The sequence below is a fragment of the Equus przewalskii genome, chromosome 1 (assembly GCF_037783145.1).
Source record: "Equus przewalskii isolate Varuska chromosome 1, EquPr2, whole genome shotgun sequence".
NCBI lineage: Eukaryota > Metazoa > Chordata > Mammalia > Perissodactyla > Equidae > Equus > Equus przewalskii.
The window spans coordinates 44660178-44687078 of record NC_091831.1 but is presented as its reverse complement, the minus strand read 5'-3'; the positions used below and the strand labels follow the sequence as shown (position 1 = coordinate 44687078).

The following is a 26901-nucleotide window of genomic DNA, read 5'->3' as shown; positions in this document are numbered from 1 at the left end:
GTTGCATAGGGAGCTAAAGTCGAGAGTGACGAGAGTTCCAGGTGACCGGGTTATATCTAATTTATGGGCACTTAGCAGAACTAAGTGGGAGCTCAGTGCACAGTGCATCCGATCCTCTGCCTGCAAAGATGGTGACCTTTCTGTCCCAGTGCTACCACTCAATATACAATTAGAAGTTGAGAGGAAATGGTTTTATAGGTCTCTCTTGTAATATTTAGAAGATAAATAACTTTAGAAGAACATAATTCACCTGATTGTCTTCCAAGAGGTTTGCCAAGGGATAAAAGTACAAGTATTTATTCTGTTTTTTACTTTACAATGGAAATATGCAGGACTTTTCTTAAAAAGCCTATTAAAGCAAACACTTTTAAACTGATAGTAAAGATGGAGGTCATCTAATTCGAATTCCTCCCAGAAATCTTCAAAGACCTAGTCTTTTTAAATGATCTTTTAGCCTCAAGCTTGCAGATTTTCAGTCATGAGCTTGCTTTATAGGATCATCCATTTTATTCTGTGCTGCTTTGCATTAGTGGAAAACCTCTATTTATATTGAAAATATACGCTTTATAATACTTTTTATTCATTGTTCTTATTTCTGCTCTCTGGGACTCCAGTGAATAAACTAATGGATCTTTTCATAAGAACCATTCAGAGGTCTGGTTAATCTTGTGTTTTTTTGCTTGAATATCCTCAATTTATTTATTTATTTATTTGGCGAGGAAGATTGTCACTGAGCTAACGTCTGTGCCAATCTTCCTCTATTTTATATGTGGGACGCTACTTCAGTATGGCTTGATGAGCAGTGTGTAGGTCTGCACCCGGGATCCAAATCTGTGAACCTTGGGCCACCTAAGCAGAGCATTCAAACTTAACCACCATGTCACCAACCCAGCCCCAAACACCCTCACATTTTATCACACATTCTCAAGGTGTTCAGACTGCACATCCTATTTGCCCATAATATGGTGCTTATTATAATCCACTGATCTCTGCAGCTATTATTAATGAATATGAAGTTCGTATTATGTTCCAGTGGTCCATCTGCAGTATTGGAAAGATGTAAAACTTGTAAATAAAAGATGTAAACTCATCTTTTATTCATCAAAATTTCACAATTATGTTTTCACATTAATATTTGTAGCCATTTATTATATTTGGGTAATTAAGTTTTTTTCAAATATGAATAAGGTGAAAAATTTATTACTGTAAAAATATATCATTTTTGTAACCTATTATTCTGACATTAAAATGATTTTGAAACTTGATTTTTGTCATTAAATGTATTGTATGTTCCTTTTAGCTTTGTGATATTCACAGATTTTATACACCTGACTTTAAAGCCTTTATTTATGTCAGCAATTAAAAGTGAAATGATGTTAGATATGAGAACACAAAGCTATGTGATGCTTCACTAGATACCTTCCTCCATATGATAATAATGTTTCAATATATTCTCTTTAGGTACAGTTATTCAACCAGGTACAAATCAATTGAACTACTTTTTCTTTATTGGCCATAAAAATATCTAGAGACTAAACACTATTTGCTTCAGTTTGGATATAGTTTCGACAACATTTTGCTCATTTAGAAATGTGGTAACTGGCATTTTTAAGGAATCTATCCTAGCTTTCTGTAATAATTGCTATATCTTTAAATTGTTTTTAATACAAATATTTAATAATTTATTTTAAAATCTAGGATAGGTCATATTTTATAGATTCCGCATTTTTCACTTCTTTGGAAATTTAGCTTTTTATAAGTAAAAAAATACTTTACATCCATTATGTGTTAATATGTGCCTAGCACGTCATAATTTCTTATAATACTTAGAGTGATTCTAACATATCATCAGTGTTTATTATTATCCATGTTTCAGAGATGAGCAAACTAAGCACAGAGAGATTTTGCATCTAGATTATATAGTTAGTAGACTATGAAACTAAGACTGGAAGTCAACTAGTTTGACTCGGGTAGTACACGATCACCTCTCCTAAGCACAGTGCTAGTTACTGAGTAAAGAGATTTAGTCATGACTGAAACGACACCCCAGGCTGTATGGAGTTTCCAGTCTAGTGAAATTTGTTTTATGTATAAAACAAATATATAAAATGTGTAATATGCCAAGTGGTAGATGAGAAATGCAGTAAATAACAATAAATAGGGAGAAGAGAAGTTGAAAGGAAAGAGCAGGCTGGTGCTGTGACATTTTAGATGGGGTGGTCTGAATAGATCATTCTGCTAAAATGATATATTTAGGGAAAAATTTTATAAGGTCAAAAAAGATTTAAAATATCACACAAAGGAATATTTTGTAGAGTTAAACACTTTAACTCTAGAGTCAAACAGGTGTAGATGTTCATCTCAATTTTGCAAGCCCTTACCCAAGGGATCTGAGTAAATAAGTGCCCCTTTGATCACACTTTTCCCATTTCAGGAATTTATCAAAAAAAAAAATACACAAGTTATCACATAGTTATGTCTAGAATTTTTATTGAAGTATTTTTTATAATGACAAAAATTGACAACATAATAGGGGCTGGCCCCGTGGTGTAGTGGTTAAGTTTATATGCTCCACATTGGCAGCCCAGGGTTTGCAGGTTCTGGATCCCAGGCACGGACCTATGTACCACTCGTCAAGCCATGCTGTGGTGGCATCCTATATGCAAAATAGAGCAAGATTGCCACAGATATTAGCTCAGGCACAATCCTCCTCAAGCAAAAAGAGGAAGATTGGCAACAGATGTTACCTCAGAGCCAATCTTCCTCACACACAAAAAAACTTGACAACATAAAACATCTCATTATAAGTTTTTTACCTAGACAAATTCTGCTATAGACTCATAATGGAGTGCTATTAAATCGCGTAACGTAGCTTCATAGTCATATACAGCAAAATGTGACAGTAAATCTATATTTACAAATATGGGATGATATTCACTGTGTATGTGTTTATAATAGGTGTATATTTGGAGAGAGGAATAGATTAGCACAATAAGCATTTGAATGTATAGAATGAGTAAATTTGGTTGGACTGTGAATGAATTCTCTTCTTTTGGTTATATTTTAATTTTTATCAAATGTGAGCATATAATATTTTAGCAAAAATATAGATGAACACAAATGTTATACAATTTCTCTTCTCCAAGGATTTTATCATTAACATTTTTATAAATTAGAAGTTCATATTGTTGCTTCTTTAACTTTTGAAGGCACAGAATTTGTTTCATCCCATCAAATCTCAGTGTTAATTCTGTGTGATTGTATTCATCTCAGTCCTCTAATTGTGAACATAATGCTACCTGAGACTCTATATTTTGAGACACAAAATTGAACAATGGAGTAATCACGATTGTCTTCCCCTGTCCTTAAAATAGTGCAAAATGGATCAATTTTAATAGTATGTTATCATTTAAAAATGAACAAGAATAGAAAATTTTATTAAATAAAGTGATTTGACAGTAATGAGAAGCTTCAGTTTCAATTGATTTTATAAAGATGCAATTTCTGCATTGCAGCCACCAATGAACATCCACTCCATCGTGGTGCAAGTCCAGTGCATCAACAAAAAAGTGGGCACTGTTATCTACCATGAAGTTCGAATCGTGGTGAGAGACAGAAATGACAACTCACCCACATTCAAGCATGAAAGCTACTATGCCACAGTGAATGAGGTCAGTTTCTGTTTACTCTCTGTGTCCTTTTTATTGATAAATGTAACTAACTGTATACTATAAACAGTTTGAAATGATTGCTCTATAATAATAGGCTTAACTATTTAGAAATGTGAGGAGAACACTTTAAGGAATAGTGGTGTAGAAGAAATAAGGTCTGGATGACTCGTGATATGATTTCAGGAGTTCATTTTGCTACAGGAAAAACCTGTTAACTGTATCTATGTGTTTGTTTATCTTTTGCACAAGTCAAGTCATACTGTAATTGTCTTTCTCTGCCTGATTTATTTTGCTTAGCATAATACCCTCAAGGTCCACCCACCCACGTTGTCACAAATGGCAAGATTTCATATTTTTTACACCTGAGTAGTAGTCCATTGTGTATGTCTATATATATATACCATATATACCACGTACAAACGTATATATACCACATCTTCTGTATCCATTCATCCGTTAGTGGGCACTTGGGCTGCTTCCAAGTCTTGGCTATTGTGAATTATGCTGCAGTGAACATAAGGGTGCGTGTATCTTTATGCATTCCTGTTTTCATGTTCTTTGGATAAATACCCAGAGTTGGAATAGCTGGATCATATGGTAGTTCTTTTCTTATTTTTTTGTGGAATCTCCATACTGTTTTCCATAGTGACTGAACCAATTTACATTCCCACCAGCAGTGAAGTGATATCTCATTGTAGTTCTGATTTGCATTTCCCTAATAATGAGTGAAGTTAAACATCTTCTCATGTGTCTGTTGGCCATCTGTATATTTTCTTTGGGAAAATGTCTGTTCATATCCTCTGCCTATTTTTCGATGGGGTTGTTTGTTTTTTTGTTCTTGAGTTGTATGAATTCTTTATATATTTTGGAAATTAACCCCTTGTCAGATATATGATTTGCAAGTATTTTCTCCCAGTTGGTTGGTTGTCTCTTCATTTTCTCCAGGGTTTCCTTTGCCTTGGAGAAGCTTTTTAGTCTGATGTAGTCCCATTTTTAAATTTTTTCTTTTATTTCCCTTACCTTGAAGAGACATTCATTCAAAAAGATACTGCTAAGGCTGAGGGCAAAGTGCATGCTGCCTATGTTTTCCTCCAGAAATTTTATGGTTCAGGTCTTACATTCAAGTCTTTAGTCCATTTTGAGCTAATTTTTCTGTATGGTACAAGATAATGGTCTACATTCATTCTTTTGTATGTGGCTTTTCAGTTTCCCAACACCAGTCATTGAAGAGACTTTATTTTCTTCATTATATATTCTTGGCTCATTTGTCGAAAATTAGCTGTCCATAGATGTGTGGGTTTATTTCTGGGCTCTCAGTTCTGTTTCATTGAGCTGTGGGTCTGCTTTTTCAGCTAGTACCATGCTGTTCAGAGTACTATAGCTTTGTAGTATATTTTGAAATCAGGACGTATGATACCTCCACCTTTGCTCCTTTTTGTCAGAACTGCTTTGGCTATACAGAGTCTTTTGTTGTTCCTTATAAATTTTAGGGTTCTTTGTTCTATTTCTATGAAAAATGTCATTGCGATTCTGATTGGGGTTGCGTTGAATCTGTAGATTGCTTTCGGTAATGTAGACATTTTAACTATGTTAATTCTTCCAATCCATGAGCATGGAATTTCTCTCAATTTCTTTATGTCTTTAATTTCTTTCAACATTGTCTTGTAATTTTTAGTGTACAGTTCTTTCACTTATTTGGTCAAATTTATTCTAGGTATTTTATTCTTTTTGTTGCAGTTGCAAATGGGATTATATTCTTGTTTTTTCTTTCTGCTAGTTCATTGTTAGCGTGTAGGAATGCAACTGATTTTTGTGTGTTAATTTTGTACCTTGCAACTTTACTGTATTCGCTAGTTCATTGTTAGTGTATAGAATTGCAACTGATTTTCGTGTGTTAATTTTGTACCTTGCAACTTGACTGTATTTGTTAATTATTTCTAATAGTTTTTTTGGTGAATTCTTTAGGGTTTTCTATATATAGAAACATGTCATCCACAAATAGTGACAGTTTTACTTCTTCCATCCCAATGTGAATAACTTTTATTTCTTTTCCTTGCCTAATTGCCCTGGCTAAGACTTCCAATACTATGTTAAATAAGAGTGGTGAAAGTGGGCATCCTTGTCTTGTTCCTGATCTTAGAGAAATACCTTTCAGTTTTCCACCATTGAATATGATATTGACTGTGGGTTTGTCATATATGGACTTAATTATGTTGGGATATCTTCCCTTCTATACCCATTTCATTGAGAGTTTTCCTCACAGTGGAGTTGAATCTTGTCAAATTCTTTCTCTGCATCTTGAGATGATCATGTGATTTTTACTCTTCATTTTGTTAAGATGGTGTATCACATTGATTGATTTGCAGATGTTGAACCATCCCTGTGTCCCTAGAATAAATCCCACTTGATCATGGTGTATGATCCTTTTAATGTATTGTTGTACTCTATTTGTCAATATTTGGTTGAGGACTTTTGCATATATGTTCATCAGCAATTCTGGCCTGTAATTTTCCTCTTTGGTATTGTCCTTATTTGGTTTTAGCATCAGAGTAATATTAGCCTGGTAAAATGGGTTAGGAAGTGTCCCATCATCTTTAAATTTTTGGAAGAGTTTGAGAAAGATATGTATTAAGTCTTCTTTGAATATTTAGTAGAATTCACCAGAAAAGCCATCTGGCCCTGGACTTTTGTTTCGTTGAGATTTTTGATTGCCATTTCAACCTCTTTATTAGTGATTGGTCTATTCAGATTCTCTGTTTCTTCTTGACTCGGTTTTGGGAAGTTGTATGATTCTAAGAATATATACATTTCTTCTAGGTTATCCAATTTGTTGGCATATGGCTTTTAATAGTATTCTCTTATAATCTTTTGTATTTCTCTGGTATCCATTGTAATTTTTCCACTTTGCTTGTGACTTTATTTATTTGAGCCTTCCTTCTTTTTTTCTTAGTGAGTCCAGCTAAAGGTTTGTCAATTTTGTTTATTTTTTCAAAGAACCAGGTCTTAGTTCCATTGATTTTTTTCTATTTTCTTTTTAGTCTTTATTTCATTTATTTCTGCTCTGGTTTTTATTTCCTTCCTTTTGTTGACTTTGGCTTCATTTGTTTTTTTTCTAGTTCTTTTAGGTATAATGGTAGATTGTTTATTTGAAAAGTATTGGTATGATTGATTATATTGGACACTTTAATGTCTGAATCCACATACATGCTTACTGAGGCTCAATAGGAGCTATTTATTCTCAGTGTAAGATATTGAACTAATTTTTTTTGTATCTCTGAGGTGGTAAGTAAATACTGGAAGAAAATATTTATTTGAGATTGTATTAACTAAAGTCATTTTCTCAATTTTAAAACCAAGTTCCAGCATATTCAAAATATTTAAATATAAAGCACAACTAAATTCTGATAAGAAAATACTGATCAAATTATAATAAAATATTTTAAAAGTAATATTATTGCTTTTATTAAACATGCTTTTTGCTGTTTACTGTTTTGCTCTGTTATGTTTTCTCTTTGAGCCAAAGACTCCTTTTATGTTATTTTTTTAAACAATGGTTACTTTATTAATTTTTTATTATTCCATCAAGTTAGAAAATATTTCTAAAGCACCTCTAACATCACCTATTATGTGTACTTTAGAAGCACAAAAATGAATCATATTTTTAATAGTCCATATTTTAGCAAATCATCTTTACTTCCAAGTTGTTTTTTTAATCTTAAAAAATATGTAGTTACTTTATAGGAGGAAATCAGTTTGATTTGGCTATTAAACACAGCATTAGGCCTTTAACCTCTACATGCTTTTTGAAATTATTTAAAATATCTCTCATTTATCTCAACATTCTTCTATTCATAAAAAATTGAAGAACTGATGCTGCTCATACTCTGAGACTTCCTAGATTTTATTACCTAAAAACACAAACTCTTCTTTTAAATTTAACAGGATGAGTTACTGTTCAGTGAATGCTTAACCTTTTTGAGCTAACTTTTTTAACAGGTTTCTGCTAAAACAGGCAGATTCTAATTAGTGTAATTAATCATGATACATGATTAATTATTTTAGCATCTTATTTGAGCATCTGAAGTATACTCTTTGAATGAAATTTTGCTTTGTTTGTTTGAGTGCTAACTTCATTTGGGTATAAAATGATAGTCAGATGAATTATCTTAGGCAGTAGATCTAATTGTAAAATCAGTTCTTGTACCCTATTTAACCGTTCCTGGATAATTATCTTTAGTTCATTTTTCATAAAGAAACTTATAATGTTCAATATGAAATTCAAATTATCCCATGTGATTTGACTACTTGCACTACCCCCTCCAATAATTTCAGCACCTTGCTGAAAAATAACCTTTTCAAATACTATTTTAATCATGTCTCTCTCCTATTCAAAAATTGTGTAATTTCTCATTATTGTCAGGAAAAAGGTCAAATATTTCCATCAGCTGAGTTTCGAGGCCTTCCATAGTTTGACCTTTTGTCAATGTATTCTTAACTTCAAATTCTTTCTGATAATGCCTCACTCTGTTCAGATTAATTTCATCGTGTCTCACAAATATTTCCATTACTTGGGCTTTGCTCACACTGTTCATTTCAGTTAGAATAGGATCCTCCTTACCTTGCAAGTCTCCAAGTTTTCTTCATCTTTTAAAGTTTAACTCAAGCCCTGTTTCCATTTCCTATTTCTGTAGTCATCCTGGACTATTTACATTCATTGATCTTCAATTTCTCCAAACCCTAATGGTTTTCCATTGCAAAAACCATTGCATTGGCATTTCCCTATAGCCAACTAAGGCAATTTTATCCCACTGATACTATGGACATATCTTCTATGGTTTGATTGTATAGAATGTGTGTAATTGATGATCATATTTCCCCCTTTGATTTTGCTCCTACTCTCTCATATCTATTTTCTCAAAAAGAAGCAAAAGCTTATTTAAACCTCAAAACATAATCACAAGTAAAAAGTGAAGTTTAGCAAGTTTTCTCGTCCTTCATTTATGTGAGCAGTTCTTCTGTAGTCGTAGCTCTTAGTTTAATTGGCTTTAATGTATAGCTATATATTCACTGGGAAAATACATTGCAATTATATACGCATATATGTGTTTGTGTGTGTGTGCGTATCTATCTCCTGCAACTATAATGCTTTCTGTAAAATAAATTAAATGAAATCGATTTCACTCTGTGAAAGACTGAAAGATCTTTTCCCTGCTATTTCCCCTTGTAGTACAAGACATGCAGTTAATGCAGTTAAGACAAGAAAAATCTAAAAGTTTTTCAAAAAAAGATTATGCAGAGTTTAACGGATTGTTGGTGTCAAAATATTTTACACTTCATTACAATCCAAAAGACAGGTATAATGTCATTATCACAGATTTATAAAAGAAGTCACCAAAATTAAAGTGCTGATTAGTCACCCTCCTTCTTCACTATGAGAAAACTAAGATGGGAGCAGTAGCGTGAATTGGCTATGTTACACAGTAAACTGTTGGTCACAAAGTTGAGAATAAAATGCAAGTCCTTAGTTCAAGCATCCTTACACTACTTATTAATAGACATCCTATAATGCTAAGTTATAACCACTTTCATGTAACGGATTTTGAAAACAAATATCAAGCTTTATACTTATGGTATTATATCATAATATTATAATCACAATCAGTACTTTTATGAATGCCTTAAATATCAGTCTCTTACACTCTTTGTAATCATGTTCTTCTATTACTGTGTCAAGAATTCGCTAAAACATCAATGGCTGTATCTAAATGTTGAGCAAGAATTATAACAAGGTTTCTATTTCCCTGTTTGTAAGACTTCTCAAGTATTTTCGTATCTTTGGGTAATTGGCAATTCTCAATTAATTTTGGACAATTGTTTCATTAAGTACTTAGTCTAGTTGGTTTGAAGAGCAAATTGCACAGTCAAATTGTTACTGATCATTCTTAAGCAACTTTTGGAAGATAAATATTTTCTGGCAGCAATGTCTTTACTAACACATGCATCCCATCGCACAAAACTCCTTTTGACCTAATAAAAAGTAAACAAGGGCAAGTCAAGGCAGACATAATGTTTCCTTGGGCCTATGAAGAATTAATCTCAAGATAATATATAGGTTATATTTGTCCTGGTCTTTAATGATCTCTTCACAGATGGGGTAATTTTTTTGTCAATATTAATTTTTCTCTTTATCACCTTGAATATCACCTTAAATGTACTTTGCTGCTATGACATGATGTGATTTATTGGAGATAATTTGTTGGCACTTTCTGGAAGAATGTTTCCTTGCATTTCTCTTGACAGGTAGATGGTTTACAGTCTCTTAGAAAGGAAGGAAGGAGGGAAGGAAGAAAGAGGGAGACAGAGTGAGGGAGACAGAGTGAGAAAGGGAGAGAGAGAAAAAAAAATCAAATTTTCAGTTATTTTAAGCCTATAATCTATAGTTTAGATAGCTTTTCATTTTCTTTTACTTTGCTTTGAAAATGTACTTACTGCAATATGCTTTGTAATTCTTAATAGATTAAAAGTAGTACACAATTTCATTGTATTATGTAGGATGTGCTTTATTTGTGTGATATTTTCCATCCTTCTACTCAAATAGAGATTACTTGTAATCTATTTAATTCTTTCCACTTTGGAAAGGAAAGGATTTAGTCCAGATATTGCCTATGCTTTCCAGAAAATGTACCTTTCTTCATATTTCACTAGTCTATATATTGTTTAGATTAATTATGGTTTGTTATTTTATAGTTTCATTTTGTTTATTTAATTAGGTTATTTAATTAATAACATCTTTGCTTTGGATATTACTTTTAAAAAATAAAATTTATATGTGTAATAAAATTGTCTTACATTGGGACAAAAGCGGTTGAGAGTTCTAAAACTATGGGTGATTTTTAAAATTTTTATGGTTTCTGAAATTTCCATAATGAGGTGATATTTTTCCTATAGGATATACAAATTCCTAAGAATATAAAAACACAAAGCCAAATGTAGGCAATTGACATGGAATACAATTAAATATAAGAATTCAGAAATCTTAAATATAAACAGATGGAAGTAGATATACCATATAGTCAGTTACCGTGCAAAAGCTGATTTAGGCTATACTATTATCAGACTAAATGGACTTTATGGGAAAACACATTGGTTGAGAATAAAAGGAACTTTTCATAGTGATAAAGATTCAATTTGCCACAAAGTTATGGCAATTGTGAATTCAACTGAGCTTAATAATATGGCCTCAGAAATAATAAAGTAGAAATTAATTGAAAGAATTAAAAGAAAAATAGAAAAATCTGTTATCATTAAAGAATATTTTAAAACATGTGATAGGTAGAAAAATAGCTCCCCAGAGATGTCTATACACTAATCCTTGGCAAAAGAACTTTACAGACATGATTAAGGTATGGAAGTTAATCAGGAGATGATCCTGTATTATCCTGGTGGGCCCTATCTAATCACATGAGCCCTTAAAATGAGAGAACCTTCTCTGGCTGGAGCCACAGAGAATCAAGGGAAGAGGCAGCTGAAAATATGGAGCAGAAGGAGAGAGCAAAGGGAATCAAAGAGTGAGAAGGACCCAACCCGCCTTCGCAGGCTTTCAAGATGAATACAGCCTTGAGCGCGGATTGCAAGCACATTCTAAGAGCTGAGAAGGAAACCAGCTGGGAGCTCCTAGGTCCCTTAGCCCTAAAATGGCAAAAATAATAAACTCCGCCAATAACCTGAATGAGTTTGGAGGTGAATTCATTCCCAGCGTCTCCAGAAAGGAGCCCAGCCTGCAGACACCTTGATTTTTAGCTTGGTAGACCTGCCTCCAACTTCTGACTGATCTAACTCTGAGATAGAAAAGTAGATATGAATTTAACCCACTAAATTTATGATTATTTGCTATGGCAGCGGTAGAAAATTAATGCAAAACCACTCAGTAATTGACAAAATAGGTAAAGAAAAAATAGCAGTAAGGGAATAGAAGATTTGAACAAAATTGAGCTGGTAGGTTCTTATGGAAGAAACACTATGCTCAACAACTACCGAACTCATTCTTTTCAAGCACATGGAACATTTAAGAGAATTTACCAAATGTTAGGCTATAAAGGAAGTGTCAACATATTCCAAATGACTGAAATTATACAGAGTATGTTTTCTCATCACAGTGCGATTGAGCTTAAAAATCACTAAAAATAACAGAAACAAACTAGAAATTTCCCATATATTTAGAAAATGACATAAAACTCTCATGATCACAAATGGCATTATTGTATATGTAGAAACCTGAGTATTTACATAGAAATTATTACAGTTAAAAAATGAACTTGGCAAGTTTGCTGGAGACAAGATCAATATTTTGTAAAAAAGAAGTAATTTTTTATAAACTGGCAAAAAGTAGAAAATGAATTTTAATAAGTAATCCCCTGATCCTAGGACCTAGCAAAATGGAGTTTCAATTAATCCATTTATTTTAAGTTAAATTGAGCTTTTTTTAATTGATTGGTATCTGAGCTAACATCTGTTGCCCATCTACTCTTTTTTTTTTTCCTTCTTCTCTCCAAAACCCCACTAGTACATAGTTTTATATTCTAGGTGAGAGTGCCTCTACTTGCGCAATGTGGGATGCTGCCTCAGTATGTCCTGATGAGCAGTGCCTTGTCCCATGTCTGCACCCAGGATCCAAACCCACAAAACCCTGGGCCACTGAAGTGGAGCACATGAACTTAACCACTCGGCCACGGGGCCGGCCCTCAGGCTTTTAATTTAAAGGAAATAAGATCCCATGTCTTGGTAAAGATAGGGAGTAACCATAACTTGCATACATTGTTGGTGGATGAGTAAGTTGGCACAATTACTTGGGAAATCCATTTGTATTGTCTACAAAAGTTGAACAGATAGATACCTTATGACTCAGCAATTCTGCTCTTGTATATATACCCCAAAGAAATTAGTACGTATGTCCACCAAAATATATGTGCAAAAAGGTTCATGGAGATTTCTCCATAATACTCAAAAACTGGAGACAGAGCAAATATGCATCTAGATTTGGTTTATCATTTACTAGTTGCATTTAGCTTTAAAGAATTTTTAATTTTCTCTCTGCTTCAATTTTCTCACCTAAAAAATGAGAATGCAAATATTAGAATATCTACTTTATAAAGTTTAATAAATACATATAATAAATTTTAAAACAGAAAAGAAAAAACACCCCACAGATTTTCAGTGTATCACACATTTCCTATATATTTTGTAACTATTTTAAGAGCCTATCTGAAATGGGTTTTCTTTATACCACTTATCTACACCTGATATCATATATGTATTTATTTGTTACTTGTATATCTGCCCTATTAGAACTGAATCACTGTTAGAGCTGGGACTTTGTTTTGTTCATTGACAGTGCCTGGCACATTGTAGGAGATCTATAAATAGACCTATCAATGAATTATGAATGGTACAGTCATGAAACAGGAAAGTGTTATTTAACATATGTGTTCACTTTGATTTTTCCTGAGATAAAAGAGTGAGAGTTTGTTTTGAGTTAAATTTGAAAAGAAGCTCGTACATGGTAAAGATTTTTAAGAAACACGTAAAACTTTTCTGGATTATTGTGATAAATTACATAGGTTAACACAACAGTGATGACAACAAAAGAAACACTTTTTTTTAACTTGGTAAATATGAGATATGTGAATTATAGTCCTTTTTACATAATTCTAGAGGGAAATTATGTATTTGGGTGAATTATAACACTTTTACATAACTCTAGGGGGAAATTATGTATTTATTCTGATATGACTATTATACTGCTTGAGAAGTTTTACCCTACTTTTCATGTCCCAGGAAAACTAAAGTGATATTGATTAAGTTACATTAATATAGTCCCCTTTGACCAGATGTCCCTATTTTTTCTACAAGACTTTCCTACATGCACAGCTTTACGAGGCTCAGTGCAGAGGGTCCCAAGTGCATCACAGTCAATTCATTAAATCGATGTTTGATCAAGTTCTTGAAGTTCTTAATAATAGGAAACTTTAGAGGATGCTTCATAAATCTAAATTTAAAATGCCATTTACTATTTAGGAAGGTGAAGTTAGCAGTTTAAATAACCTTGGGTTTCAGGAACAGTCTAGTTGTCTCATAATTATTGACATTACAAGTATAATGAAAATCATATCCTGGTTAAGAACTTAAATATCTGTGAACTTTAGATTCATGATAATTTTGTATTTAATTTTCTTCTTTTATTATTAGGCATACTCTTTAGGAACTAACTTTATATCAGATCAATTTTAAATTTATTCTCACCAAAATTTGTTCATAGAAAGATTTTTGCACAGATCTTCTTGCCAATTTAGCGGCAGCATATCTCCTGAAGTTGAATGGAATAAGGACGGGTTACAATATTAGTAGTAGGTTAATTCTAACAATTATCATTTATTGAGTACATTTTTTAATGCTAAGTGTTTTCCATGAAATATCTCATTTAAAACATTCATATCTATGCATGGACTCAAATTATGTATATTATTTTCATTATATGGACGAGAAAGTACAGAAATAGAGATGCACTTATTAATTTATATTTATTAAAATGCCCAAGCATTTATTAATTTCAGTGCTAATAAGTGGCAGATCTAAGCCAGAAACTGAGGCAGCCTCGCTCCAAAACTGAGTGCTGGATCACCATATTGTACAAAGGCAAGAGAATAATAGAGCTCAGATATACATAGAAAATTCCATGCAGTTTTGAAAATACTTATTTCTTCCCCATGTCTTAAAATAAGGTTTTTCTGAAAAGTAAGGAATAAAAAAATAAGACCATTAACATGAATACTACTAACACTAATTCGATAAGAGTCACATGTGCTGTTTGGTCTAACTTATCACCTTGATTCACAGTTTAATAAAATAATTTTGTGCTAGGTAGAGTTATGAGACAAGAACAAAGCCTTTGGACTCAGCATTACCTATGTTCCAATTTCAGGATGATCACTTTCTGTATGCATAATCACAGAAAATTGATCAATTTCTAAAAGGCTTAGTTTCCTCAAGGGAAAAAAACCCACTGTATTTAGGTTAGTGATTGAAGACTATAGGACATGGAAAATTTAGAGTGAATCCTGTGGTTCTGGGTACATTCTAGGGACTCAGTGAATGGTAGGAATGGCGACAATAGTGAACTTCCTGCTTATATCCAGCAGTCTCCAGCTCTATCCAATCCTGCTTCCCAAAACTTAATTTGCAAAGTAAGATATACCTGAATATTTTCACCATGAAACAGTTCTCTTTGCTGAAATGTTTTATTAATTTAATTTTAACTTTACCACCTTTTTTAGGATAATAGTTGTACACCTTATATCCATTCTAACTATATTGCTGGTATTGTATATGTGTGTGTATATATATTTTTAATACTTTTTCTATAGAATGTCTATAGGTTCATGAAGAATTATAAAAAGTAATGTAAGATGAGCAATCAAGATGAGCATCTTGATATTATTCATGTACAATAGTTGGCATACCATAGAGGGTATTTCACATTAGCTGGTATCATATGCAGGTTAAATTAGGATTTTTATTTTACTTTACTTTAAATGCTGTCATACTTATTTCTCCTGACATGGCATAATCATGTCCTTCAACAATACCCATTAGGTTAATGCGCTCGTTAATTTTTAAAAATTGGGTTCTAAAATATTTTAGTATTTTTTTAAGGTTTAAATGAATGATTAAAAACATTTTAATGATATTATCAATCAGCAGGAACCAAAAGCTGAACTTTAGCCAAATTGAACCATAGCGAAGTATGAGAATCTCTCCCTTGGTCTCTCTTTCGTTCTCTCTCTCTCACACGCACAAGTCTACCTCATTTAATTTTTTGGGTAAGAGTTGGTTCAAATGTATGTTATATATTTATACAAATTAAATGTAATAAAAATGAGTAAAGTTTTATTATCTTTAAAAAACTTTTTCTTATAATAAATGATATGTTCAAGTGTTGGACTTTGTTATAATGAGAGTGGCCATGGAAATGGTCTGTTTCTGACCATATTTTCTATTATTTATTTAAACAGTTTCCTAACTATTTAGACCTAAGTGATATTTTAGTAAAGGTAATGGATTGCCCATATAGTCCACATCCAATGTCCCTTATTGTTAACATCTTTCATTAAGATGGCACAGATTTTCAACAACCAATGAATGAACAGTGAAACATTATTAACTCAAACCCATATTTTATTTAGATTTCCTTAGTTTTTACCTAGTGTCCTTTTTTTGGTCCCAGGACCACATCTATGATCCCATATTACTTGTAATCATCATGTCTCTTTAGTCTTCTCTAGACTGCGGCAGTTTTTTACTTTCTGTATTTTTGGTGACCTTGACGGTTTTGAGTACTGGTGAGAAAATCTTTCTTTTTAACATATATATACTATATGCTATATATATAGCAATTTATACTATAAATTGCTTATGTGTACAAATACCATATAGTCATATACATAATATATATTATATATCACATATATAGATATATGAAACTATTTTTTCTCTATCAGTGAAGACTAAGTTGTACAAATGAAACCACTTAAATTCATAATACTTTATTATGTATTTCCTAAAAGCAAAGGCACTGCTCTACATAACTGTATCATCAAAACCAGGAAATTACATTAATACAGTATTAGTATATAATTCTTAGATCCCATTCAAATTTTTCTGAGTTTTCCATTAAACTCTTTTTTGGTCAAAGATTCAATCTAGGATCAAACATTGCATTTAGTTACCATGTATTTCCAGTCTCAATCTTAGTACTTTAGTATTTCCTTGACTTTAATGACCTTAATAATTTTCAAGAGTGGTAAAGTTTATAGAAAATTTCTCAGTTTAGATTTACCTGATATTTCCTCATGATTATAGATTTTGTTTATGAATACCACAAAAGTGATATCGTCTTCTGCATAGTCCATAATAAAGAGACAAGCAATGTCAATGTGTCCTGTTACTGATAATGATAGTTTTTATTACTTTGGTAAGAGTATCTGCCAGCTTTTCCACTATATTTACTAGTTATTTTGTACCTAACAACTAATAAGTAATTAAAACTATTTTGTGGAAGATGACTTTGACTTTGTAAATATCCTGATCCTCGTCAAACCTTTACCCAACATTTTATTTACTGATTTGTGAAACATTGATTTTTTGCAAAACCATTGATGAAAAGGCAAATTACTGTGGTTGGATATATTTTCTTCCTTCTTCTCTTTGCCCTTCAAGCATTTATTGAGTGCTTTTTCAGGCATTATGCAATGCACTAGCAATAAAGATTTGATTACTAATGAAAAAGTTAGCATTTTGAAATCATGATGAATTTGGGAATTCATGAAATAATTTGCTTATTGAGAACCAATCTGTTTTCAATAGTAATAATTATTTAATATGAGATGTCTATAATGCAGGGACTAGCTAAGTTGAATTTCTTTGCCCTTCTGTAAAATATCTCAAAAGTATTTTTCCTTAGGGCCAAACCTAATTTATCTTTGGTGGAATACATAATCCAAATTCTGTCATTTCAGATTATCTGTTTATCTTGGGTTCTATTATGTGCCAAGTTATATTTATTTCCCCTTTCATTTCTCTTTTTCTCAAAAGTTTAATAACTACAAATATGAAATTTCTGAAATAATACATTTCACAGTTCCTGAGAATTAACATTTTAAAGTTAGACAATCTGTGCTGCAGTCTTTCTCTACCAAGTATTAGAATTATGACATCAGACAGAAGCTCCCTTAGCCTATGATTCCTTAACTATAAAATAAGTATAACAACAAAAAATAATGTCACAAAGTTGCATTAAGGATTAAAAGAGATAAAGTTTTTGGAGCCGGCCCCCTGGCCACGTGGTTAAAGTTGCACATGCTCCACTTTGGCCTCCTGGGCTCATGGGTTCGGATCCTGGGTGCGAATCTGCTCTGCTCATCAGCCATGCTGTGGAGGCATCCCACATACAAAGTAGAGGAGGATTGGCACAGATATTAGTTCAGGGACAATCTTCCTCAAGCAAAGAAAGAGGAGGATTGGCAACAGATGTTAGCTCAGGGTGAATCTTCCTCACAAAATAAAAAGAGAGAGAGAGAGAATGTTTTTAAAGTACTTAGTACAGGGTCTGGTGATCTTTTCTTTCAAGTCATCTCTGACTTGGATATATGCTTTAGAAATAGTAATGTATTTGAAAACCAAAGGGGTCTCCACAATTGAATTGCAAAAAGATTTGTAAACAGGCAGTACTTAGGGGAACAACATTGAAAACTTCAGCTTTTACTCACAGTGATGAAATGATGTTATCTCTGAATCTATTCAATTTGAGCTTTCACTTTCGTAATCAACCTCTCTTAGTTTTGAGCTCTTCTTTCACATTTCCTCAGGACTGTATCATCTCCTTCCATTTAACACATGCATTTTTGAACATCTGTTCTTATCAGAGTCATTCTCATAGATCTAAGAGCACAGATGGTCTCCATGAAGAAGCATAACAGTGAGATTCCATATACAGTTAACTATTTTTTAAATACATTTTATATGTTTTCTTTACATTCTCTAGATATAATTAGGTGATTTTTAAATACAAGTTAAGAAATTCTTTTTTTTTTTAGAAAAGTGGTCCATCATATTGGAAACTTGATAAATGTTTTCAACCACTCAAGGAATAAAAATCACTGGACCTTCAGAGCCATTCCCATCACAGAATTTCTTTGAACAGACAGTGCTAGCATTTAATCTACAGCTCACAAAAGCTTCTGAAGAAAGAAAGGAGACTAATTCCTAGTTCCTTTTACTTGTCCTCATTTTCTTCCTCAGCAGATTAGGCACATTCTTTCTGGGAAGCAAGAGACAGGTACAGTAGGAGAGGAAAAAAGAGAAGGAGATTAAGGCAAGGGAAAGAAGCACATGAAGATGTGTTTTCTACTTTAAGCATGTAAATGGGATTCAATCTTCCAGCTGCTTTAAAAGATTCAACTATTCAACTATTTAACAACTTTCAAATTTAATAAAGTCTTTCATCCATGTATTCTCTCTCTGCATGTATATGTGTAAACACATACATACACACACACATATATTTTAGCTTCACTGAATTAAGTTTTTACTTAAGATGAGTAGAGCACTTGTCATTCTCTCTAATAATAATCCTTTATCTTATTTTGAAAATACTTATCTACGTGAATTTGCCTTTAATAATTTCTTCACAGGAAATGATTTTCAACATTAATTGTTTAGCTTTTATGATAAAAAAATGGAGTCAAGATTTTATACACAGTTGTAAAAACCATACTATGTAAATGGGAATATGAAGAACAAATGTAATTCCTTTCTTAATTTTTCTCTTGGATTTGAATAAATCATTGCAAGATAACATCTACTGAATGTGAATTCAAGAATGTGTACTCTTTGCCATCAATTCTAGAAAGTTTTAAGATAAATGTTAAATAGTCACTTGCTTTGGATAAATCTTTGAATAAAATAAATATTATATTAACAAGTTAATATAAAAACAACATAATAGTCACAGAAACAATGATTTTGCCCATAATAATCTTTCAATAAATAATCATAGATTTAGAGATAATGTAATTTCATCATTGTGAGAAAAAACTGGAGTTCTCAACAATGTGTACCTGTGTATAGATTCATCACCCCACTTCATTTGTGGAGACCCCCTTGCTTTTCAAATGTATCACTATTTCTAAAGTATGTTTCCAATGTAGGAATAACTTGTAAGATAGAGTCATGAAATTACTTTATTTGAGGAGGAAGTTAAAGGCTGAATTATAGCAAAGGATGAATGGCTTCTAATTTGGAAAGATTGTTATTATGGAAGCTGATCTTCAGACCATACAGTGTAATTGAGAAGACCCTCAAAATAAGTGTAAGGAGAGAAGAGAGTAATCATTTTAAAATAGGTTTGTCGTCCAGGACTACATAAATTAGAGTCCAGGAATTTACAACTTCTTGCATAGATGACTATGGAAGCACTTTGGGTAATCTTCAAAGGATCATGAAGTATGATCAAAGTACCAAAAGATTGTATGGTCCCTGTTGCAGTTAAATCAGCAATTTTTTCACAGAGTGTTACATAGTGGGTATACAGATTTTGGTCATTTAGAACATGGGAATCTAATCTTTACAACTGCAAAATCAAATACTCAATTTTTTTCTTCACTAATGAGAAACTAGATCAGGGATCTATTAGTTCCCTAGAGAAACAGAACTGATATGTAGGTAGATAGGTAGATAGATAGATAGATAGATAGATAGATAGATAGATAGATAGATAGACAAAGATATAGCAAGGGAGCTTTATTATAAGGAACTGTTTCATGTGATTTTGGAGGCTGAGAGATCTTAAGCTCTACAGTCAGGAAGCTGGAGACCCAGGTGTGCTGATGATATAGTTCCAGTCCAAAACCCAAGTCTGAGAACTAGGAGAATTGATTGTGTGTAACCTCTAGTCTGAATCTAAATCAGAGTCAAAAGAAGACAGATGTCCTAGCTCAGAGTCAAGCAAGGAGAGTGAATTCTTTCTCACCCAGCTTCTTTTATTGGATTCAAGCCTTCAATGGGTTGGATGAAGCCAACCCACATTTGGGAGGGCACTCTGCTTTAAGCAGTCTACTGATTCAAATGTTAATCTCATCTAGAAACACCCTCACAGACACACCTAGAATAATGTTTAACCAAGTATCTGGGTAACTTGTGGCCCAGTCAAGTTGACACATAAAATTAACCATCATAAGGGATATGGATCCATACTACACAAATGCAAGAGAATAGCATAAAATTGAAGTCTCATTGTTAATTAAACATGAGAGAGTGCCTCCATTTCACTAGCAACGATAACTTTTACAAAATGATACCTTCTGATGGGTGTTTTTTTTCTTAAGAGCATAATTGGTATGAATTGGCTATCTAGTAGACAGTATATCAGATAACGATATTGGTATTTGAAAAATAAACATGTATTAGTCTAATATAGACTGATATGTAATCTTACTCCACTAAAAATAATGTTTCTGCTTTGATCATTTCTATTGATATGAAGCCATCACCAGCTACCATTGATAGTGTTTCTGTCACTAAATTATTGTTATTATAGCAAAATCATTATCTAGTGAATCCTATTTCAGCTTATCTATTGTCCACACCCCTTCAGATGTTCTGTCTCTCTTTAGGGCATAGGGAAAAACAAAACAGTTGGATTCTTGATCAAGTATGTAAGAAAATAAAATCTCATCGATTGCATTTTAAATCATTCCTTATGGTGGCTTTTCCTTGGGCAGGTGTCCAAAGCTAGATAATACCATCATTTTCTATTAATGATTTCCCAGTTAAAGTGGTATTATTTTAGTTATACTTATTGTAAAATGTACTTTTCTTCTGGACTCTAGTAAAGTGTCTCTTTAATCACTAAAAACATCAAAGTCTATTAGAGGCGTTGGCTGGAAATACATGTGAAAAAGTATTTTAGATAACCAGAAATTATATAGTTTAGCATTTTATTTCTACTGAAATGTTTGTTTTCATGTAGATATATTACATTAGACTCCAGGAAATATTCAGTGTATGCAAATACCAGGAGATTATTGCTACCCATAAATATAAGGGGATTGATGCCAGTGGCATTCTCCAATCACTAAGTATATATATTTAACAAAATATTATGATTTATGGAGTGCTTTCCAACATTTATCCTTCCCAATATTTTATTCAAAGTGGCAGCATACCATTTCTTTGCTGAATATAGATTTGGTCTAGAGTGAAGTCAGCATCATGGTGGTATAAGATGTTCCTCCTTTAAGTTCCCCTTTTAACAAATAAAAATCAGTATCCATCCATGAACAAAAGTACCTCTTTGGTAGTTGTGGGATTTAGCACTATATGCCAAGGGACCTGGAAGTAGTCCCACTCACCTGTGTATTGGGTAACAGGCGGACAGACCTCAGTTTGGCCATGGATTCAGCAGAAGCCAGGGAACCAGCCCTAACTGCTCTCAACCATGGTCTAGGGAAACCTGGAGAATGCTGGCTTGCGTAGATACCTATGAAGGAGAAGGCTTCTCAAAGAGAGATTCTAGCACTCCATTGGAACAAAACTTAATACGAGTTTGAAGGTAAGAGGAAGTTTGCCAGTGCCACCCCTCCCTCCAAGGTGACAGAGTCCTGGGGCTATACTAGCCAGTGGGACCTCTCTGGCAGGGGAAAATCAGTGTCTTGCTACCCAAGCTGTGTCTGATGCTGCTGGAGAAACCCATTACTCAGGGAGGGAGGAGGTTAGGAAAGAGACAGATAGGAATATCAAAGGTCTTGAAAGGGATGAGGTTCCTACTGACTTTGTTCAGGACTCCAGCAGGATGCCAGTCCACAGGCTGCTTAGAGAACCTCATACACGGATCTCCCCAACTGGCCTGTGGGCATGCCCAGTGGCCCAAGTGCTAAACCCACACTGCTCCCTCTCTGTGCTCGACTCTTTGTGCACACTCCTAAATGTGGTGGTGAAATTGAGCTTTGCAACAGCAAATATGTTCAGAAAATCAGGCCAGGGACTGTGGGCAAGGGAGAAAACACAAATTTGACTGTAGCACTACCTTCTGAGAAAACAGAAGTTTCCAGCAGCCAGCCTGGTGAGTTGTAACGACTGTAAAAGACGTACAAGCTTAAGAATTCAGCCACGCGAGGTAGCAAGAATGTGGAACAGGTGTATTCATGTAAGGTTGAAGAAAATCCCAAATGTGAGCAGGACCAACAAAAAATATCTCCAACTCAATGATGATTAGGGAAGATTTGAAGAAGTGTCTGCTACTTTAAATAAAAAAGCTGCAGCCCCAAACTCCAAGGCACATGAGGAATCAAAGAAACAGGTCATCACCAAAAGATAACAATAATTCTACAGGAATTGAACTCAAAAACATAGAAATCGGTGCCTTATCTGATAAAGAATTCAAAATAACTGTTTTGAGGAAAGTAAATGGGCTACAAGAAAACACAGAAAGACAGCTCAAGGAAATTGGGAAAACAACACATGAACAAAATGAGTTGTGGAGCTGAATAATTTAATGAACAACATGAAAAATACGATAGAGAATATCTATAGTAGAATAGACCAAATATATTACATAAAGTGCTTTTAAACAGAAGCACACATAAAACAAGGTCATGCATCGATCAGTTGATGAAAACGTTGGAAGCAGAGGCTTGTAGGAACCTAACTCTGTGTCCCCCTAGCAAGGTAATAACCTTGTATTTCCCTGAGGAGCCATGTTCAGTATCTGTGAATTCAGTGTTCATAGCGACTTCATGGAACATAACTACCATGAATAGAGAGAATCAACTGTATTTATATGAACCTGTGAATACAATGCTTCTGCGGGGAAGTATTGTAAGTAAGCTTAATGAAAACAAATGTTCTCTTTTTAGAGCATTGTTCATAATTTTTAGGCCGGCTTGAGTAGCTATGGCTCACAAGACATCCAGACACTTTACTGAGAACCGCTCACCTTTTACATTTACACTCTAATTTCTCTTATACATCTTCTTGAAATACTGAATTTCCTTGCTCTGATTATCTTTAACTTTTACATTTGCATTTATCTATGTGTTTTCTATATTTTCCAGTAGCTGTATAAAATCATTTGTGAAAAAAAGACATGAACTAAATAAGGAAGAGATACCCTCAGGCAGCTGCCCATGCTGATAATCATCTCATGCATGGAATGCTCATCAAAAAACTAAATTTATATGTTTGAGACTTGTTGAAATGTTAAAGGACACAGAACATGGCCACCTGCACGGCAGATGTGCCCTGAAAACTGTGAATAATCATGTATAAGGCAAGACATTGTAATAAACAACCTGACCATCATGTGAAGATTTTCAACGCCCATGTAATATTCAGAAATTCATAAAGCACCAGTGTACTACGTCTCTTGTAATGAGAATAAATAATGGTGACATGTGTGAATTTATCTTTATGTAATATATGTGTGCATTTGTATGCGTGCGTAGATATGTATAGATTTCTGTTGGGTATATATATAAAAATAAATTAATGAAATAGGATGGTGAAATCTACTATTTTTGGAAAGCATTTTGTGTGCTCCAACTCTCTTTTGCTTGTTTGCATCTGGTATGGGCCATCTCATTGGAGCCTTTTTAGCCTTGAAAGACCTTCCACATTAGCACAAAATGCCTTCTCTACTTTTTTTTTTTTTTTTTTTTAGCTATTTCTCTTATATTAGCTTCAAACACTTCAAACCCTAGCTTTTATTGGAACAGGTCCACCATCTGAGTGGCAGATCATTGACAAATGTGTGCAGGCCAGTTTCTGAAACACTTTAGTATTGCATTTTACATGGGTTTGTCTATGTGTGGACGTTTGCTTATTCTCATAGTACAAATGAGTAGGAATAATCTGTGCTAAGATGTTTGGCCTCAATGCACAACTGTGGAAGAGAGCAAAACTCGCTAGTCTATACAAATACTGAACTAATGACTTGGCGTACTACCTGAGTCCTCTGCTGTCAACAACTAAATACCACATTTTCCAAGTTGGGGGAAAAATCTTTAATCTAATTTTTACTGAAATTGTAAACAGATACAGCACTGTGAATGAAATAGGATGCTGAAATCTACTACTGCTATCCTAATGCTGCCCATTTAATTTTCAAGGATATAAAGTCTTTATTTAAAAAGAGCTTAATGGGCCTGCCCATTGGCATAGCGGTTAAGTCCGCGTGTTCTTGTTCACCAGCCTGGGGTTCACCGGTTCGGATCCCGGGTGCAGATATATGCACCGCTTTTCAAGCCATGCTGTGGCAGGCATCCCACATATAAAGCAGAGGAAGATGGGCATGGATGTTAGCTCAGGGCCAGTCTTCCTCAGCAAACAGTGGAGGATTGGCAGCAGATGTTAGCTCAGGGCTAATCTCCCTCCAAAAAAAAAAAAAGAAAACAGAGCTTAAAATTCTATTTAGAGATCATTCATAACCTTATTTGATATCATTATAGAAATGATAAGGTTTATTCTCTATTTCCACAGCTGGGCAATTGTTTCTCTTTTATTTTCCATTCAAAAATATACACTAAAAGAATTTATTATAGAATCATATTTCTACTTGTAATTTCAAGGAATAATAAAAAATATATAAGCATATAAATTCTTTGAGGGACAATTATATGTGGTACCCCAAAATAAGCTAAAATCCTAAAATGAGAGGGATTGGAATTGAATTACTTTTTTAATTAACCATAAATAGCAACCACAAACAAATGCATTGTAAGTCCTTTTTCAATGACAATCTTTGTTGAACTTTGTCACCAAGCGTATTTTTTAAAGGCAACCAAAGAAAAATAATGTGGGGTTTATTTTAAACAGCTAGATATTAAAAATTATATGTATTTATAAATGTGATTTTTAAATGGTGAGAGACTGTCCGTGATGAAGAAAACCATTAATTGACAATATGTTAAAGCACTTCTATGTTGACTTTTCTGAGTTTCAAAAACATTTGGACAGCTAAAGAAAAATACAGATATTTTTCATAGTTAGAGTCTTTGATTTTGCAAATGTGTCTTTGGATTTGCAAATATTACATTGTAAGAAATAAAATCCTTCAAACCATCTATTCCAGCCAAATACTGTCATATAATGTTTATTTCCAGAAACTTAATCTTGAATAAGACTGGAAAAATTAGAAAATGTTGAGATTTAGAGAATATTATACTTTATTTTCTCCCTTACTAAAAACAGTTCTTTTCTTACAACAATTGCCGTTCTATTACTTCCACCAAATCATCAGGGTGGTTTCATTTATGTCTTGGATTCTGAGACTCAAATGCCAAGTTAGTTCTTTTCTTTTTTTCTACACACATAGGTAATACTTCAAACTTTACATCAGGTCAGATCAAATTTATGTTATTAAACCAGCATGAAGAAAATCATCTACCTGTCTTTACATAATTTAAAATTTCCCAAAGAAAATTATCATTGTGTAGTAAAAATGCATTTGAGCGTTAGAGAAACTGTCATACTATCAAATGAGAGGGTGGTAAGGCTTTTGTTTGTTTGTTTGTTTTAATTTTAAATAACTTTGATATGTGATCACTAATTGAAGTCCCAAAATTTCACAATGTATAGATGATGTACTGCTTATTCTGTTGCAACCTTTCTTTAAATTAGAAAACCTCTTAAAAAATAAAAAAAACCGGGGGCCAGCCTTGAGGTGTGAGTGGTTAAGTTCAGCGCACTCTGCTTCGGTGGCCTGGGTTCGCAGGTTTGGATCCTGCGTGCAAACCTACACCACTCATCAGCCATACTGTGATGGCGACCCACATACAAAATAGTGGAAGATTGGCACAGGTGTTAGCTCAGGGCTAATCTCCCTCACTGAAAAAAAAGGAAAATTGGTTTTAGTAATGATGAGTAGATATTAAAAAAATCAATGTTATAGCAAATTTTCCTTCATGTACGTATTAAGTGGGCTAGCAGAATTGATTAAGTAGGGAAAGTGTGGTTTCTTTCAGCACTCTTTCTGCTCACTTTTTGTTGCAAAACTCTTGTTTCCCTGGCTTCCAGCTGCTCATGGATCTCAGGAACTTCAACATTTTGGTACATGGTCTAAGCAATCCCTGGACCTCTTATGCTTTCCCTGTAACACCAATTTTATTGCCTGGGCTACGGCACTTCAGGATCCTGCTCTGTAATGAATCAAGTACAATAGTATATGTTGTCTCAGTGAGTAGGTTGAAAGAGATGGACACATTGTTTCAAAATTTCCAGACACTTACTGTTCCAATTTTTTCTGTTTGTTTCATTTTGTCTTTGTTTTGCTTCATTTTGATTTTTTAATTTAACCCCATAATACAGTTATGTTCTTTAGCAGCAAGGATCTTTGATTAAGTACTTTGTTTATTGTATTAGATATCGAGAAACAAATCATTCTCATTCAATTTTAAAATTTCATAATTTAAAAATCAAAGCCTAGCTACATAAGAATGGATAAATTTTTCTAAGAGAGTACGATGACTTTTGGAACGAGATTCCATTAAAAAATCTTAAAATGTTGGCTTGGAAACCTTTTAATTGACTAACATTTCCATGAAACCCATCCTGCTCTGGTCTCTCAGTGTTCTTACGTGTCTAGTTAAACCACCTTCTCTCACTTCATTCTCCACTCTCTTTG

General features: G+C 33.4%; 1 protein-coding gene across 3 annotated transcripts in view; it reads left to right on the top strand.

Annotated features, from left to right (window-relative positions):
- PCDH15 (protocadherin related 15) overlaps nucleotides 1-26901 on the top strand; it is a 954225-nt gene that overhangs the window by 490066 nt on the left and 437258 nt on the right. For all 3 annotated transcript variants that reach the window (XM_070611305.1, XM_070611290.1, XM_070611296.1), the window contains one exon: nucleotides 3516-3671. In XM_070611305.1, the coding sequence (XP_070467406.1) occupies nucleotides 3516-3671 (156 nt within the window). The remainder of the gene's footprint in view (nucleotides 1-3515; nucleotides 3672-26901) is intronic.